General features: G+C 42.3%; 1 protein-coding gene across 5 annotated transcripts in view; it reads left to right on the forward strand.

Annotated features, from left to right (window-relative positions):
• The window catches only part of PARG (poly(ADP-ribose) glycohydrolase), a 175,052-nt gene that overhangs the window by 100,530 nt on the left and 60,937 nt on the right, over positions 1–13,585 (forward strand). For all 5 annotated transcript variants that reach the window (XM_077454874.1, XM_077454878.1, XM_077454875.1 and 2 more), the window contains 2 exons: positions 6,312–6,391; positions 7,541–7,601. In XM_077454874.1, coding sequence (XP_077311000.1) covers positions 6,312–6,391; positions 7,541–7,601 — 141 coding nt within the window. The remainder of the gene's footprint in view (positions 1–6,311; positions 6,392–7,540; positions 7,602–13,585) is intronic.

Genomic DNA, 13,585 nt, shown 5'->3' on the forward strand with positions numbered 1-13,585 from the left:
CCTCCCACCTGACATGCCTCAATTTCAATTTTCAATTGAAAATCAAAAGAGCTGGTGGAAAATTTGTTGAAAGAAAAGTGGCTGCATCCAATCAAATACAGTTGCTGATGCTTGGCCAGCTGTCAAAATTTAATAGCCGCAGAGGGAGATTTTTTTTCTAATTTTATTTATTAAAAGAACATAGAAACATAGAAAACATCATCCAAATGCAATGACTGTAGCAGGAATGAACATAACAATGTAGGTTAATTGCAATACACTTCCCAGTATATGAATATGGAGGAAAGGGGGTACCCCGCTCATCTGAGTCACCCCAGGGCACGCTCAGTTATAACATTATGTAGACCTACTATAGGTAAAGACCTTCTCCTGCCATACTGGTATATACAACCTCAACAACCCTCAATCGTCTTGCTGTTCTGTCTGATTCTGAGTCTCGTCCTCTTTTTTTTTTTTTTTTTTCCAGAAAATGTCTTTTATTTATACAAACAGTTAATACAAAAGACAACAGATGCGAAAAAGTGACACGAGTACATAGACCAAAAGTTTTGTTCAGCCTTATATAAGTACAATTAATAAAACCGTGCACAAACTGAGCAATAAGCCCACCTCCTGTTACTGGAGGGTGTGGACTCGAGAATCAAATGGTCTCTCATATTGTGGATAATCATGGTATAGAGCCTCGAGTGTGCGTTCTGCAAAGCTAGTTGGGGAGGTAAAATGTTTTGTTGTAAGTGGAGATGGCTACGTTGAAGGCTCGTGTGACAAGCTCTACATGTGAGATGGTGTGTAAGTAATTTGGTAAGGTGTATGGGGGGGGGGGAGAGTGGTAAGTAAACAGATCAATTGGAATGGAAGGGGGAGGGGTGGGAAGAGGGGAAAGGGGGGAGGGTGGAAGAAAAGAGAGAAAAAATATATATATATATATATATAAGGGGAAAGGGGGACCAGGGGGGAAAATGGGGGCGTTTGTCTCTGACTCTCTCGCAAGTGTTCTGTGCTGATAAATTCTTTTGTTCGGTAAACTTAAGGGAATACAGGTCTGAACCAGATGTCTGGAGTTCTATTAAAATGGGGTGGGTACAGAGAGAAGGATATCAAAATATTTTGGTTGTAGCTGATGAAATCAAATATACCAGTTTTCGGTGGACTGTCTATTTTATCCTGAGTGGCCTATTAGAGCTAGTTGGAGGGGTTACTGAGGGCGTTAAATGCTGTCGTTGCTTGGAATGATATCCAGCCAGCCCATTGTTTGCTAAATTTGGTAGGGGTATCGTGAGCAGTGTGGATAAGTTTTTCTCGTCCTCATTTTTAAGGACCTAGAAAACTAGGAGTGTAAAACAGAAGAATAGAGCAGAGGAAAGAAGATAAACATATTCCAGCCCAGCCAAACCCTAGAAAAGCGTTCATTTTGATTCCTTGCTGTGAGAATAAGATCCTCAAATTTTTTTTTTAATATCCTCCACTTTTTTAGGCCACAAACCAATTGATGGGGGTTGCGCGGATTTCCAGCACAGGGGAACACATGCTTTTGGCAGCGTCCAGAAGGTGTCTGGTCAAGGACTTCTGGTATTTCTTACGGGAGATATTAGAGGCGTGAAGTAAGAAAAATGCTGGGTCATTCCGAATGGGATGGTCGGTAAATTTCTGAACTACGCGTTGGACTGTCTTCCAGAACTGCTCCATAAGGGGGCAGGTCCAAAAGATATGAAGGCTCGTCCCCCTAAACTTCTGCAATTTCGCAGGGGTATTGTACCAGCTAGTGATCAATTTATAATTTGTCTCCTGCGTTCTCGTATAAATGGAGGATCTGTACGTAAAATGCAGGCTGTTCTGTATCTGACGTGTCGTGAAGGAGCATTGTAAGTCCTTTTCCCAAGCCACCAGACTCCTTAATTGGTGCCCTGCTGGAGGCGTAATCAACAATTGGTATGTCGCAGACGGGGCATGAGACATAACCCCCTCGTCGGAGCAGAAGGTTTCATAGGGTGTCAGGGACCAGTTGAAGTTACCAGGTGGGGGCAGCGATCGAAGAAGTGGTTCAGTTGATAAGTACTCCAAAAATCTAGCTGGAATGGGCCCTCGGGACACATATGTTCAGTAATAGTAGGCCACCTATCACCCCTGAGGAAGTGAGAAGCTTGTGCGATTCCCACTGACCTCAGAGAGCGCAAAGCAGGATCCGCACAGCCAGGGGGGAACTCCGGGGTGCCTAGGACCGGTCGAAGTGGGGAGTCCGGAGACTTAAGACGGGCGCTGGTAAAGAGGGTTGCACAGATGCGTGAGGTTGTTCCTATCAGAGGGTGAGATTTGACCGCTCTTGGAAGCAGACTGACACCAAGGCGCTCTGTTGAGTGGTATGTCACATTGGGCCTGCTCCCGCAGAGGGAGATTTATCTATCCACCCTGCATAGCATGAATCTTTTAGTTTTTCTGAAAGAAAAAAAGAGCTTATAGCACTACAAAGTGGGAAACGGGAGTCTGTAATTGTACATATAATTGGGAGTAGCCTCATTTTATATACAAACGCTCAATAGAAATAATAGATACCCTGTTTCCCCGATAGTAAGACACCCCCGATTGTAAGACGTATCGGGAGTTTCAGAGGGGTCGGCTAATATAAGCCTTACCCCGAAAGTAAGACATATGTCTTACTTTCGGGGAAACACGGGGGTATTGCCGCCTCCCTCTCATCTAGCTGCGCGCCGCCTCCTGCCCACGTCCGCACCGTCCCCCTCTCCATACGTCGCCGCGTCTGCCATTTCCCTCTGATCTTAATGAGTGCCGCCTCCTGCCCACGCCTGAGCCGTCCCCCTCTCCATACGTCACCGCGCCGTCCCCTGCACTTGTCACTGCCGCCTCCTGCTTAAAATATGGTAATGCACACAGTATTAATCATACATCAGTAAAACATACACACTGGCATACTGGGGTATCATCTGCTGTATGTAACTCAGTGGGTATCAGCAGGTGTCACACTGGATTAAATACAGCAGGTGGTACTGTATCACACATAAATCTGTTTTATCCTCCAGTATTCCACTGTTCGTTCTTACCATTTTTCATTGTTTTACATGTTATGCAATGTTGTAACAAGACATTCTTGGCACTTCCTTTTATAAAACTGTTTTGTGGTGAATACAATACTGTTCAGGTTGTTAATAAATGTTAATTTTATGGTTAAAACTAAAAATTCGACAATTTTTTTCCAATATAAGACATACCCCGAAAGTAAGACATAGTGGGGCTTTTGGGGATAAAAAGAAAGTAAGACACTGTCATACATTCTGTCATACATTCTGGGTATGGCTTTAATTGGCAATCATGTATTTTTATTTAAGGTGAAGTGAAATCATAGGGGGAATCAGAAAGGGACATTGATACCAATCACTGGAAAAAACACATTCTCCAGTGATGGCTTAAAATTGGGATAATGAGATCCAATCAGCATTAAATTATAGATGCTGTCCAATTTTGTGTAGATAAATGTTGCTAGCAGCACAGTAATGCAATGATCTAATTGCTAATAGGCTTTGCTGACCAAAGAGTGTTTTGCTTCTGTTCTCTCCACAGTAATGATAATGCAAGCTAGAGCTAGTGGTCTGTGGTGTGCTTCGAGATTTGTTTTGTTTTGGTTGTACTGTTGGTTTCCATGGTCAGTGCTGGCATAAAATCAGGATGTGTTTTATTCAGCATTCTTAAAAAAATCGCAAATTCTTTTTAGGTTCAGATCACATTTAGTGTTATCTCAAGTACAATGTATGGTGTTAAGTATTTTACTGTGGTGTTTTGCAGATTGCTGCCCTTTACATTATAAATAGGCCACTTTTGGTTATATATTAAGGCTTGATCGAAGAGGTTGCTGGGCTGGGCTGTGACCCCCAGGTTTCTTTCACGTCCCCTAAAACCAGTAACATTATATAGTGAAGAGACTGAGAGGCAGCACGCATTCTTGGTGATGCAAAGTTGGACTGACTGCACGGTGCTCTGCCTCTATCCATTGCGCTGTGTCATTGGATAGAGGCAGGTGGACTGTCTGCACCTTGGAAACATAACATTGATCAAGGGTGGAAGAAGTAGTAGAGGTTGAAAGTCCTCCTTCCATCCAGACCTGCTCCACCTTCTATGATGCGTATTTGAAGGTAGCACTCCATTTTTGAAGGGGAACTGTGGACTTTTGAGAGGGGCAGACTCTAAGGTCATTGAGGCTAGCTCTGGTGTGAAAGGGGCTGACTCTGAAGTTTTGTGGGCCCCTGTAGTGAAAGGGGAATTTGATGAGATACGGTGCTCCCCAGTGTGGTGCCCAAGAGAGGATGACCTCCTCATCCAGCACAGATATCCGTGTCCTTCAGCCCAATAAATGCAGTTTGGAACTGGGGTGTCTATGATTTTGCATACTTTTTTAAAGGGTGCTGTGACTGGTAAAAAGTTGAGAGAAGCTGGCCTAGTACATGCGTATTGTGTTTATTTTTTGCAGCCTTGTTGATACGCATGAAACTAGTATTTCCTGTTCATTCCTGCCCTACATCTGTAGTACCCAGAAGTAGTGGTAGACTACTCTGACTGTCGCACTGTCTGACAGACTATCAGTGATTCACACATAGCCAGTGGAGAGAGCTGGTGCAACAGAAAAACAGGGATTGCTAGGTAGGGGATCAAATGAAGGTGTGTGTTGACACTATGCCCCCTGTCTTTACTGCACCCCCAAACTGCACAGACAGGCTAGATCTGGCTCTGTTTTAATTGCCACATAATCCCAGCCACCAGAACGGTCTGTTTACATGGTTCAGACGTTGTAGCATCGTCCAAATTAACATCATGCCAGGCTTGCTATACCCCCTTCAGACCTTTCCCAACCTTATTCCAGGCCCCTTTCTTCGAGCAGTCAAGCTGAATCTTGTGAACTTCCTATCGGTACAGATGCCCCCCGCCTTACCCAGGCGATATTGTGACTGTTGAAACTGATTGGGGGGGCATGGTTCTGCCAGATGCTAACTTCTACCATGCGGCGTGTCACCGGATTAGGGCGCTGGATTGGTGCTGATGGAACACGTATTGACCAGGGTTTTGCACATGTTTGCACTTTTATCAGTACTTGCACTTTATCGTAATGCTATGTACTGTATTTGGATGATTCATTTTTTAATGATACTGTATTTATAGGTTTACTAGAGGTGAGGTAGCGCCACATATTATTTATCACTATTTTTATAACTGTGCAGAGATCACTTTTCTATGTTGGCAGCTTCCTGACAATTTTATATATTGTTTTTTTTTTTTTTTTTTTTTTTTTTTTTTTTTAGGAAGTAGCTATTTGGTTGTGGGCGTTAGTAATTTTTATTTTATATTTGCTGAAAATTATAACCACTCATCCTCTGTGAATATTAAAATACTAACTATATGTTTTAACTGGGTTTTTCTAAAGATATACATTTTCAAAACTGGAAAACCAGCCAATCAGTAGGTTTTAGTAATCTTCATTAATGTGCAGAAATCTAAAAGGCTGCTATGAGTTACTGCAAATTAAACTTTCCTTACGTTAGAGAAGCCTAATGAGTATCTTCTTGTATGCCCATTGTTGAATGCTTGTCAATTTTTATATCCACTTTGAGCAGTATTATATGTCTATTTTCTGTGATTTCTTGATGTCTACATTTATTCTTATGGATGTTCAAGGTAATTTTGTGCTCTTTGTAAGTCAAAAACGTATTATTGGGTTACTTTCAAACCTAAGTAAATTGTTATTAAACATATTTTAATTGAATAACATTTGTCATTTGGCCAAAAGGGATGACTCTTCTGTTGGAGCCCATCTAAACGTTCCCATCCATGTCAATACATTTGCGCTTGCAGGTGCATTTGTTCTCACTTGGCTCCCGAGGCAGTGCTCTTAAACATGAATGTATTGCATTATTCCAGCTAAGCATGAAGGCACATAATGTGCGTACATGCTATTTTCAGTCAGGGTACTGTGTGGCGAGATTTGTTTTCTACCAGTAGGCTGCGGGTCATAAGACGGATCTTGAAGAAACTACATTGCACTGAAAGCTTATTTCTCAAAAGCTTCTCACCCTTTTATGATTGTGAAGTCTACTGTCAATAAGGTTGCAGTTTGGACACTGCAATACACTGAGAAAATGTATTGGTTGTCTATTATGCCTTTTGGTTCTTGGGAGTAAATTTCTTATATAACAGGCTACTGGGAGATGATGCAAAAAAAACGTTACAATTAAATAGGTAAAACTGTCCATATAATTGAAGGTTTTACTTGCAGTTGCAACTTTCTTTACACCTACCTTTTTAATTTTCAGGTTGTTTGAAGGTAAAAATCCAAGAAAATCTGAGAAGTTAAAAACACTCTTCTGTTACTTTCGAAGAGTCACAGAGAAACGTAAGTGGTTGTTTCTTGCAGAAGGCTTTGCTGAAATTTTTGATTTTAAGTTTGTGATGAAATTTTGCAAACGGGTAATTTTTCTTTTTCACTCATGTGCGTTGATGAGGCTGCGCTGATGAGGAGGCACTGGTGGGCACAGATTTGCAGCACTGGTGGGCACTGTTGGGACTGCAGGAATAATCAGTGCTCTGATTATCAGTGTACATGTTCCTTTTAGAGGAGCTGGTTATCGGCACTCACCTCTCCTTATGCTGTCAGCAGGAGGAAAGAAGTGCTGATAACCTACTTCTATTTATATCCTTGATCAGCTGTGATTGGACACAGCTGATTACGTGGTAAAGAGCCACTGATTGGCTTTTTACCTCAATCTGTGATCAGCAGTGTCCTCCTGACACTGCGCTCACAGAGCGTGCCACCCGCGCCCCACAGCGCATATACTGGCCTCCTGGAACTAACCAGCCACGATGTAGCCATCTTTCTGCTATAGCACGGTCGGCAAGTGGTTAAAGTATATGTAAACTCACCCACTAAAATCACATACAAGATTTAAAACTTTAATGTAAAATTCCAACAGTCTTTTTTTAAAAATGTTTAATTCTGAAGCTTTCATGGATGCTTTTAAAGTACTTCTGCCAGGAAGGTCTTTGTTCATGCTTTTTTAGTTATAGGGTGGCAGCATTTTGTCCCGGTCTTCCAACTGTGTACCTGCATTGTCACCACATGACACAAACGTCTCATTTATTTTCTATTTATTAACAAAATATCTCATTATTTTGTTCTATGTCTATTTCGAGACGGTGATCCACACCAGTATATAGACTAGTAAGTGAAATAATTATAGGTCTCCTGATGATTTTCATTGTATAGCAAAGATAGATATGTGTTACGTTTTGGCTCGCAGATTTATTTATTATTCAGTGTTAAGAATCCAATTTGGGACCATGGCACCATCATTTGCCTTTATAATAATTTCACCATTTCTGTGGAACTGCAGGTTCTGGTGATGTCTCATCACTAGGGTCTCTGAAAAATATAAGAAAACAGTGTGGCGTTCAGCTTGTAGGTGATCATGGGGAACTGACGTATTGGAAGAAGTTGACCATTGATGTCATTTCTAGAGACTTACTACTTTTATCTTTTTTCCAGGACCTACAGGATTGGTAACCTTTACAAGGCAATGCTTAGAACGGTTTCCTGAATGGGAAAAGTAAGTATACCGCTAACATGACATGCTAATGAAATTTAAGGGAAAAAACATTTTCCTAGTCGTGAAATAGAGGACAGGATCCTAATCTTAAACCTATGATTATATGCAGCTACCTTAAGGTGTCTTTTAGATGATAGATCTTTTCTCTCTCTACTGACAGAAACTTACCTCTTCCCTTTTGGAGGTTTTTACTTTTCAAGATAATTTGTAAGTCAATGTTCCTGGCGCACCGTAGCTATTGAGGCTTATTTTTCAGCTTCCAGATCAATTGATTCCTCAGCTGTACCTTGGGGGACCAGACCCTCCTGGATGAAAGTGGGGAGGCCTGTAATGTTGCTTCAGGCAATGGACCTTGGGTAGGCACTCACCTTGACACATGGTGCATAATGTTGAGTTACCTGCAGGTTGCTGTACGCACAAAGGCCATGGTCTTGCCATGGCAGAGCCCTGTTCCTAAAGGGGGTACATTTGAATGAGAACACCTGTTTGATCCCTCCTTGGATAAGATAAGATGTGGAAAAAGTATGTGTCCCTTTCTTTATTTTTTTTTTTTTTTTGCACATTTGTCACACTTAAAGCAGCAGTAAACTGCATTTTTTTTTTTTTTAATCCTGTAAGACAATGCCGTAATGTGCATTGCACACTAGCAATGATAAAATACTTACCTTAGCATGAAGCCTTCCAGCGGATGCACTGTCACCACTGACAGGGCTTCCATCTTTACCTGATCGGTCTTCCTAGTTTGTGTCCACTGGCTGTACCGCAATGACATCAGTCGCGCACATGCACGCGGGCATGCTGTCCCTTAAGAGCACTTGCGCTTGTTACATCACCGGCTACATGGGGTTTGAATATCTCCTAAATAGTGCAAGTTTAGGTGATATTCACTGTACCTACAGGTAAGCCTTGTACCCTGTAGGTATAAGTAAAAAAAAGAAAAAAAAGTTTGCTTCCACTTTAAATGATTCAGATCAATAAATACATTTGAATATTGCACAAAGATAACCCGATTTAATCCAAAATGCAGTTTTTAAATGATTTTCCCCTTTGCTAAATCTTAAACGGACAGTAATTAACTACATTTTTTGGAAAGATTAGTTAAATTTCACTTGCACATCCAGGCCTGATTGTTGCCAGACACGTTGAATCAAGCAATCGCTTAAAGAGGAACTGTAGTCTGCTCACATAATTTGTAATAAAAAAACTTTTCCATTCTGAAGCTTCCCTCCAACCAGTTTGCATATTATTTTATATATACTGCGATTCTGTACTTGCCAAATATGCTGCATGAAATCTCCCTCCACTGAGTCAGGCTTCAGCCATTTTAACTGTGGAAAGCTGAAGCTGCTGCCTGTTAACTTCCTGGATTTACACAGCACACCTCCAGCTCTGCAGCTCTCATTGGCCCTCTTATGATTCATCCTCCTCTCCCTTCCTGGCAAATTCTCACAAGAGTGCGAGTGTGAGCTGTGCATGATGTCCTAAGCCTTTGGCTCTTTACCAAACAGGAAGTGGGCCGTATAAGGTATTCACTGGCAGAAAACAAATGTTTTACTATCCAAAGTTAAAACAAGGGCAGAAGATATAATAGCTAGAATGTTGAAAGAAATGACTGAATTTCCGCTTTAAATAGAAGCTGTCTGACAAAGTAAAGCATGCTAAAAGATCTCAAAAAGAAACACATCATGCCGTGATCTAAAGAAATTCAAGAACAGATGAGACAAATTGACCTGTATCTCTCTGAAAGGGGTTGCAAAGCAATTTCGCACTATGAACTATGGTGAAAACCATTATACACATATAGAGAAAACTTGGTACAGTAATGAACCTTCCCAGGAGTGACCTGCCTACCAAAATTACTCAGAGTAAAGGACAACTCATCCAGGAGGTCATTGGCCACTTCAGCCCCGGAAGGATTTACCCCCTTCCTGACCAGAGCCTTTTTTGCAATTCGACACTGCACCACTTTAGCTGACAATTGCGCAGTCGTGCAAAGTTTTACCCAAACAAAATTGACGTCACCTTTTTTCCCACAAATAGAGCTTTCTTTTGGTGGTAGGTGGCCACCTCTGCCTATTTTTATTTTATTTTTTATATTTTGCACTATAAACAAAAAGACCAATGCTTTGGGAAAAAAAAGTGATATTTTTTTTTCTTTTTGCTCTAATAAATATCCCCAAAAAATATATAAAACAAATTTCTTCCACACTTTAGGCCAATATGTATTCTTATTGTGATTTTTTTTTTTTTACCAAAAATATGTAGAAGTGTATATTGATTGGTTTGCACAAAAGTTGTAGCGTCTACAAAATAGGGGATAGATTTATGGCATTTTTATAATTTTTTTTTTTTACTAGTAATGCTGGCGATCTGTGTTTGTTTTTTTGTTTTTTTTATCGGGGCTGCGACATGGCGGACAGATTGGACACTTGACATTTATACAGCGATCAGAGCTACAAATAGCCACTGATGTATAAATGACACCGAAAGGGAAGGGGTTAAACACTAGTGGGCATTCAAGGGGTTAAGTGTGTTCCCTGGATGTGTTCTAACTGTAGGGGGGATGGGCTCACTACAACATGACAGAGAGATCACTGCTCCCGATGATGGGGAGCAGTAGATCTGTCATGTCACTAGGCAGTACAGGGAAATGCCTTGTGTACATAGGCATCTCGCCGTTCTGCCTCTCCTCTCCGCAGTTGCGGGCTGCCAGCGAATACAGAGTTTGCAGGACCCGCAGGCATGCGCCCGCTAGACAGCAAATTTAAAGGGATGTACAGGTATGCCCTTTTGCCTGCCCATGCCATTCTGACGACGTATATCAGCGCGTGGCAGTTGGCAAGATCTAGAAGAATCCATAACCTCAGTGGTCAGTGTTCATGATTCAACAATAAGAAAGAGACTGGACAAAAATGGCATCCATGGGATATTTCCAAGGCAAAAGCCACTGCTGTCCAACAAAAACATCTGGAATATCCCCAAAACTTTTGGGCAAATATTCTGTGGATTGATGAGATAAAAAATGTACTTTTTAGAAGGTGTGCATTCCATTAAATCTGGCATAAAACTAATTTAGCATTTCACTTATTCTTTTGTGACCTAAAGTTCAAGTGCACTTAAAGTGGGGTGCCCCTAAAAAAGTTAGTCACCAGCTACAAATACTCCAGCTGCTGACTTTCACAGCCGGGCACCCACTGCGCATGCGCGAGTGGCGCAGGGCGCTGTGATACGCCGCACGGTCATCTGGGACATGTGACAGGTCCCAGATGACTGTGCGGCACGAGGGGAAGTGATGTCACCAGCCCGGGCAAGGAAGAAGGCAGACTAGGTATAAAAAAAGTATAATCACTTTTTTATTTTTTGGTGGCAACACCACTTTAAGTTATGCAGCAGGACAATGATCTGAAACGCCCCAGCAAGTCCACCTCTGGCTCAAAAAAAGAATTAAGGATTTGGAGGCGTTTATAAGGGGACTAGACACCATACCTCCATATGGGTCTTGGATGTCTGGGTCCAGAGCTTAATTTCTAGAGGTTACAAATTTGAGTTTTGGATTCTCAGTCAAAGAGGGTCCTTGCCCTAATTTCAAGCAAAGAGCTTACAAGGTTTGTAGTCAAACCTATCCACAGTTCTCAAGTTGAATGGAGGAGTCCTGCTTAATCTGGATCTGAAGACACTCAACTTGTTCCAAAGTTCTGCAAGGAATCAGCCAGGTCAGTAGTTGCCTCCCTTTTTTCTGGGGAACTTTTCTGACCTCCGTAGATCTTTGGGAGGCTTACTTGCACGTTCCCATCTTTTTCTTCTCATCAACGCAATCTGCATTTTGTGGTGGGCGATCAGTATTACCGATTTGTCGCCTGTTCCATTTGGCTTGTACTTGGTCCCCTGGGTTTCCACCAAGGTGCTGACCCCAGTCTTTGCTTTGCTCCTTTCCCAGAGGATACACATTATGGGTTATCTGGACAATCACCCCCTATGGGGCTGGTCCTCCCTATCCCTGTTAGCCAAAATCCAGTGGGCAGTGAAAACTCCTAAATAAAATTATTTAGACCTGTGTAAGGAATTGCTGGAAGTTAATGCCTGTGTGAAGGACTTGAATCTAATTGTAGCACCCTTGAAGGAAGTGCCGTACGCCTAGTTTTCTTATCGTACATCACGGGACACAGAGCCATAGTAGTTACTATGTGGGTTATAAGCCACCTTCAGGTGATGGACACTGGTACACCCTGAACAGGAAGTTCACTCCCTATATAACCCCTCCCACTACTGGGAGTAAGTCAGTTTTTTCACCAGTGTCTGTGTTGGTCACGAGTGAAGATGTTCTCTGCTGAGCTCCACTGGTGCAATCCTTACGGGGGGGTCAGCTATACAGCCAGATCCATTCAAAGTGTCTTTTAGGCCGAATTGAATGGTACCCAGGCCTCGTCCAAGATAAGGTTTTGCCTGTAAATGCTTCTCTTTTTAGAGAGCTGTATCCCAGGATCCAGTACTTTTGGTATTAAGGCCATAAAGCTTTACTGGCGGGATGCTGTTACAGATCCAGGATTGTGGGTTCCCGAGGGTCCCCGGCTCCTGAAGGTTAAGAGAGGGTAAAGATTGGGTCTGTTGGTGTTTACCACAGAAAACCCTGCAGCGGGAAAGGTGAGTGGAGTTCTCTTAAAAATTTTTTAATTTTCTTATGACATGTCTCCTTTAGTTAGTAAATGCTCTCATGTCTAAGTGTCACCACTGGGGGCTGTATGGAGCACATACCTTCTCATGCTTCCTCAAGAGATCATGCTGTATCAGGAGCCGCAGGCTTATTTTTATTTTTTTCTCCAGCTAGCAGCAGACCTCCGGTATCCCACCTGGGCTGTACTCTCCCCTTTTTCATGAGGAAGAACGTCAGTTTTTTTTATTTTCTCCTATCAGCACGCCGCCCTACTCGGCTTCCAGGCTCTCTCCTCGCCATTTTTTTCCTCTCGCAGAACAATCCTGTAGGATCAGATGCCCCTTCTCAAATGGGAAAGCTCTTTTTTTTTTTAAAAAAAAGGAGAAGGGGCCTCCAACGTCCAGCGCAGGAATGTGTTTTTTAAAAGTACCATTATTGCTGCTGCAATAAAACGCACAAGAGCAAAGAGGAGCATGAAAGAGGTATTCCTTTTGACACATTTACTATTGCATCAGGCTGAGCATTAACCACTGCTGGACCGCCGCACGCTGATGTACGTCCCTACTTTGGGGACAGATATCGTTTTTATGGCAGCAGCTAGATGCCATAACCCTGGTATCCCCTTGTTCGGCCGGCGGTCCGGTACAAGATGAAAGTGGTCTCTGTGGCGGATTCGCTGTGAGATCACTTTTATCCATGACGGGAGAGGGGCCCCCTGCCACGATTTGGTGCCATTGGCGGAGGCAATCACATCTGTCCCCTGGGCTGATATGGAGACATGCGAGGGGAAGATGGGCCCCCAACCGTCTCCATGACACTGCAGGGCAGAAGTGACGTCAAAACTTCACTTCCGCCTTAAAGGTCTTTTTGACCCCAGATCTCATATTTAAGAGGTCCTGTCAAGCTTTTTTTCTATTACACGGGATGTTTACATTCCCTGTAATCGGAGTAAAAGTGACTTACTTTTGTTTTTTTTTAAACAGTGTAAAAATAAAAAGTAAAAGGTAAAATAAGAAAAAAAAATATGTAAACGCCCTTTCCCGCCGAGCTTGCGTGCAGAAGTAAACGCAAACGTGAGTAGCGCCGGCATATGAAAACAGTTTTCAAACCACACGTGAGGTTTTACTGCGATCGCTAGAGCAATAATTATATCCCTAGACCTCCTCTGCAACGCAAAACATGCAACCGGTAGAATTTTTTAAATGTCGCCTATAGAGATTTTTAAGGGTAAAAGTCTGTCAACATTCCACGAGTGGGTGCAATTTTGAAGTGTGACATGTTGGCTATCAATTTACTCTGTGTAACCTTATCTTTCACAATATAAAAATAAATT

The sequence above is a fragment of the Lithobates pipiens genome, unplaced genomic scaffold, assembly GCF_037356315.1.
Source record: "Lithobates pipiens isolate NorthernLeopardFrog02 unplaced genomic scaffold, aLitPip1_a1.2 Scaffold_25, whole genome shotgun sequence".
NCBI lineage: Eukaryota > Metazoa > Chordata > Amphibia > Anura > Ranidae > Lithobates > Lithobates pipiens.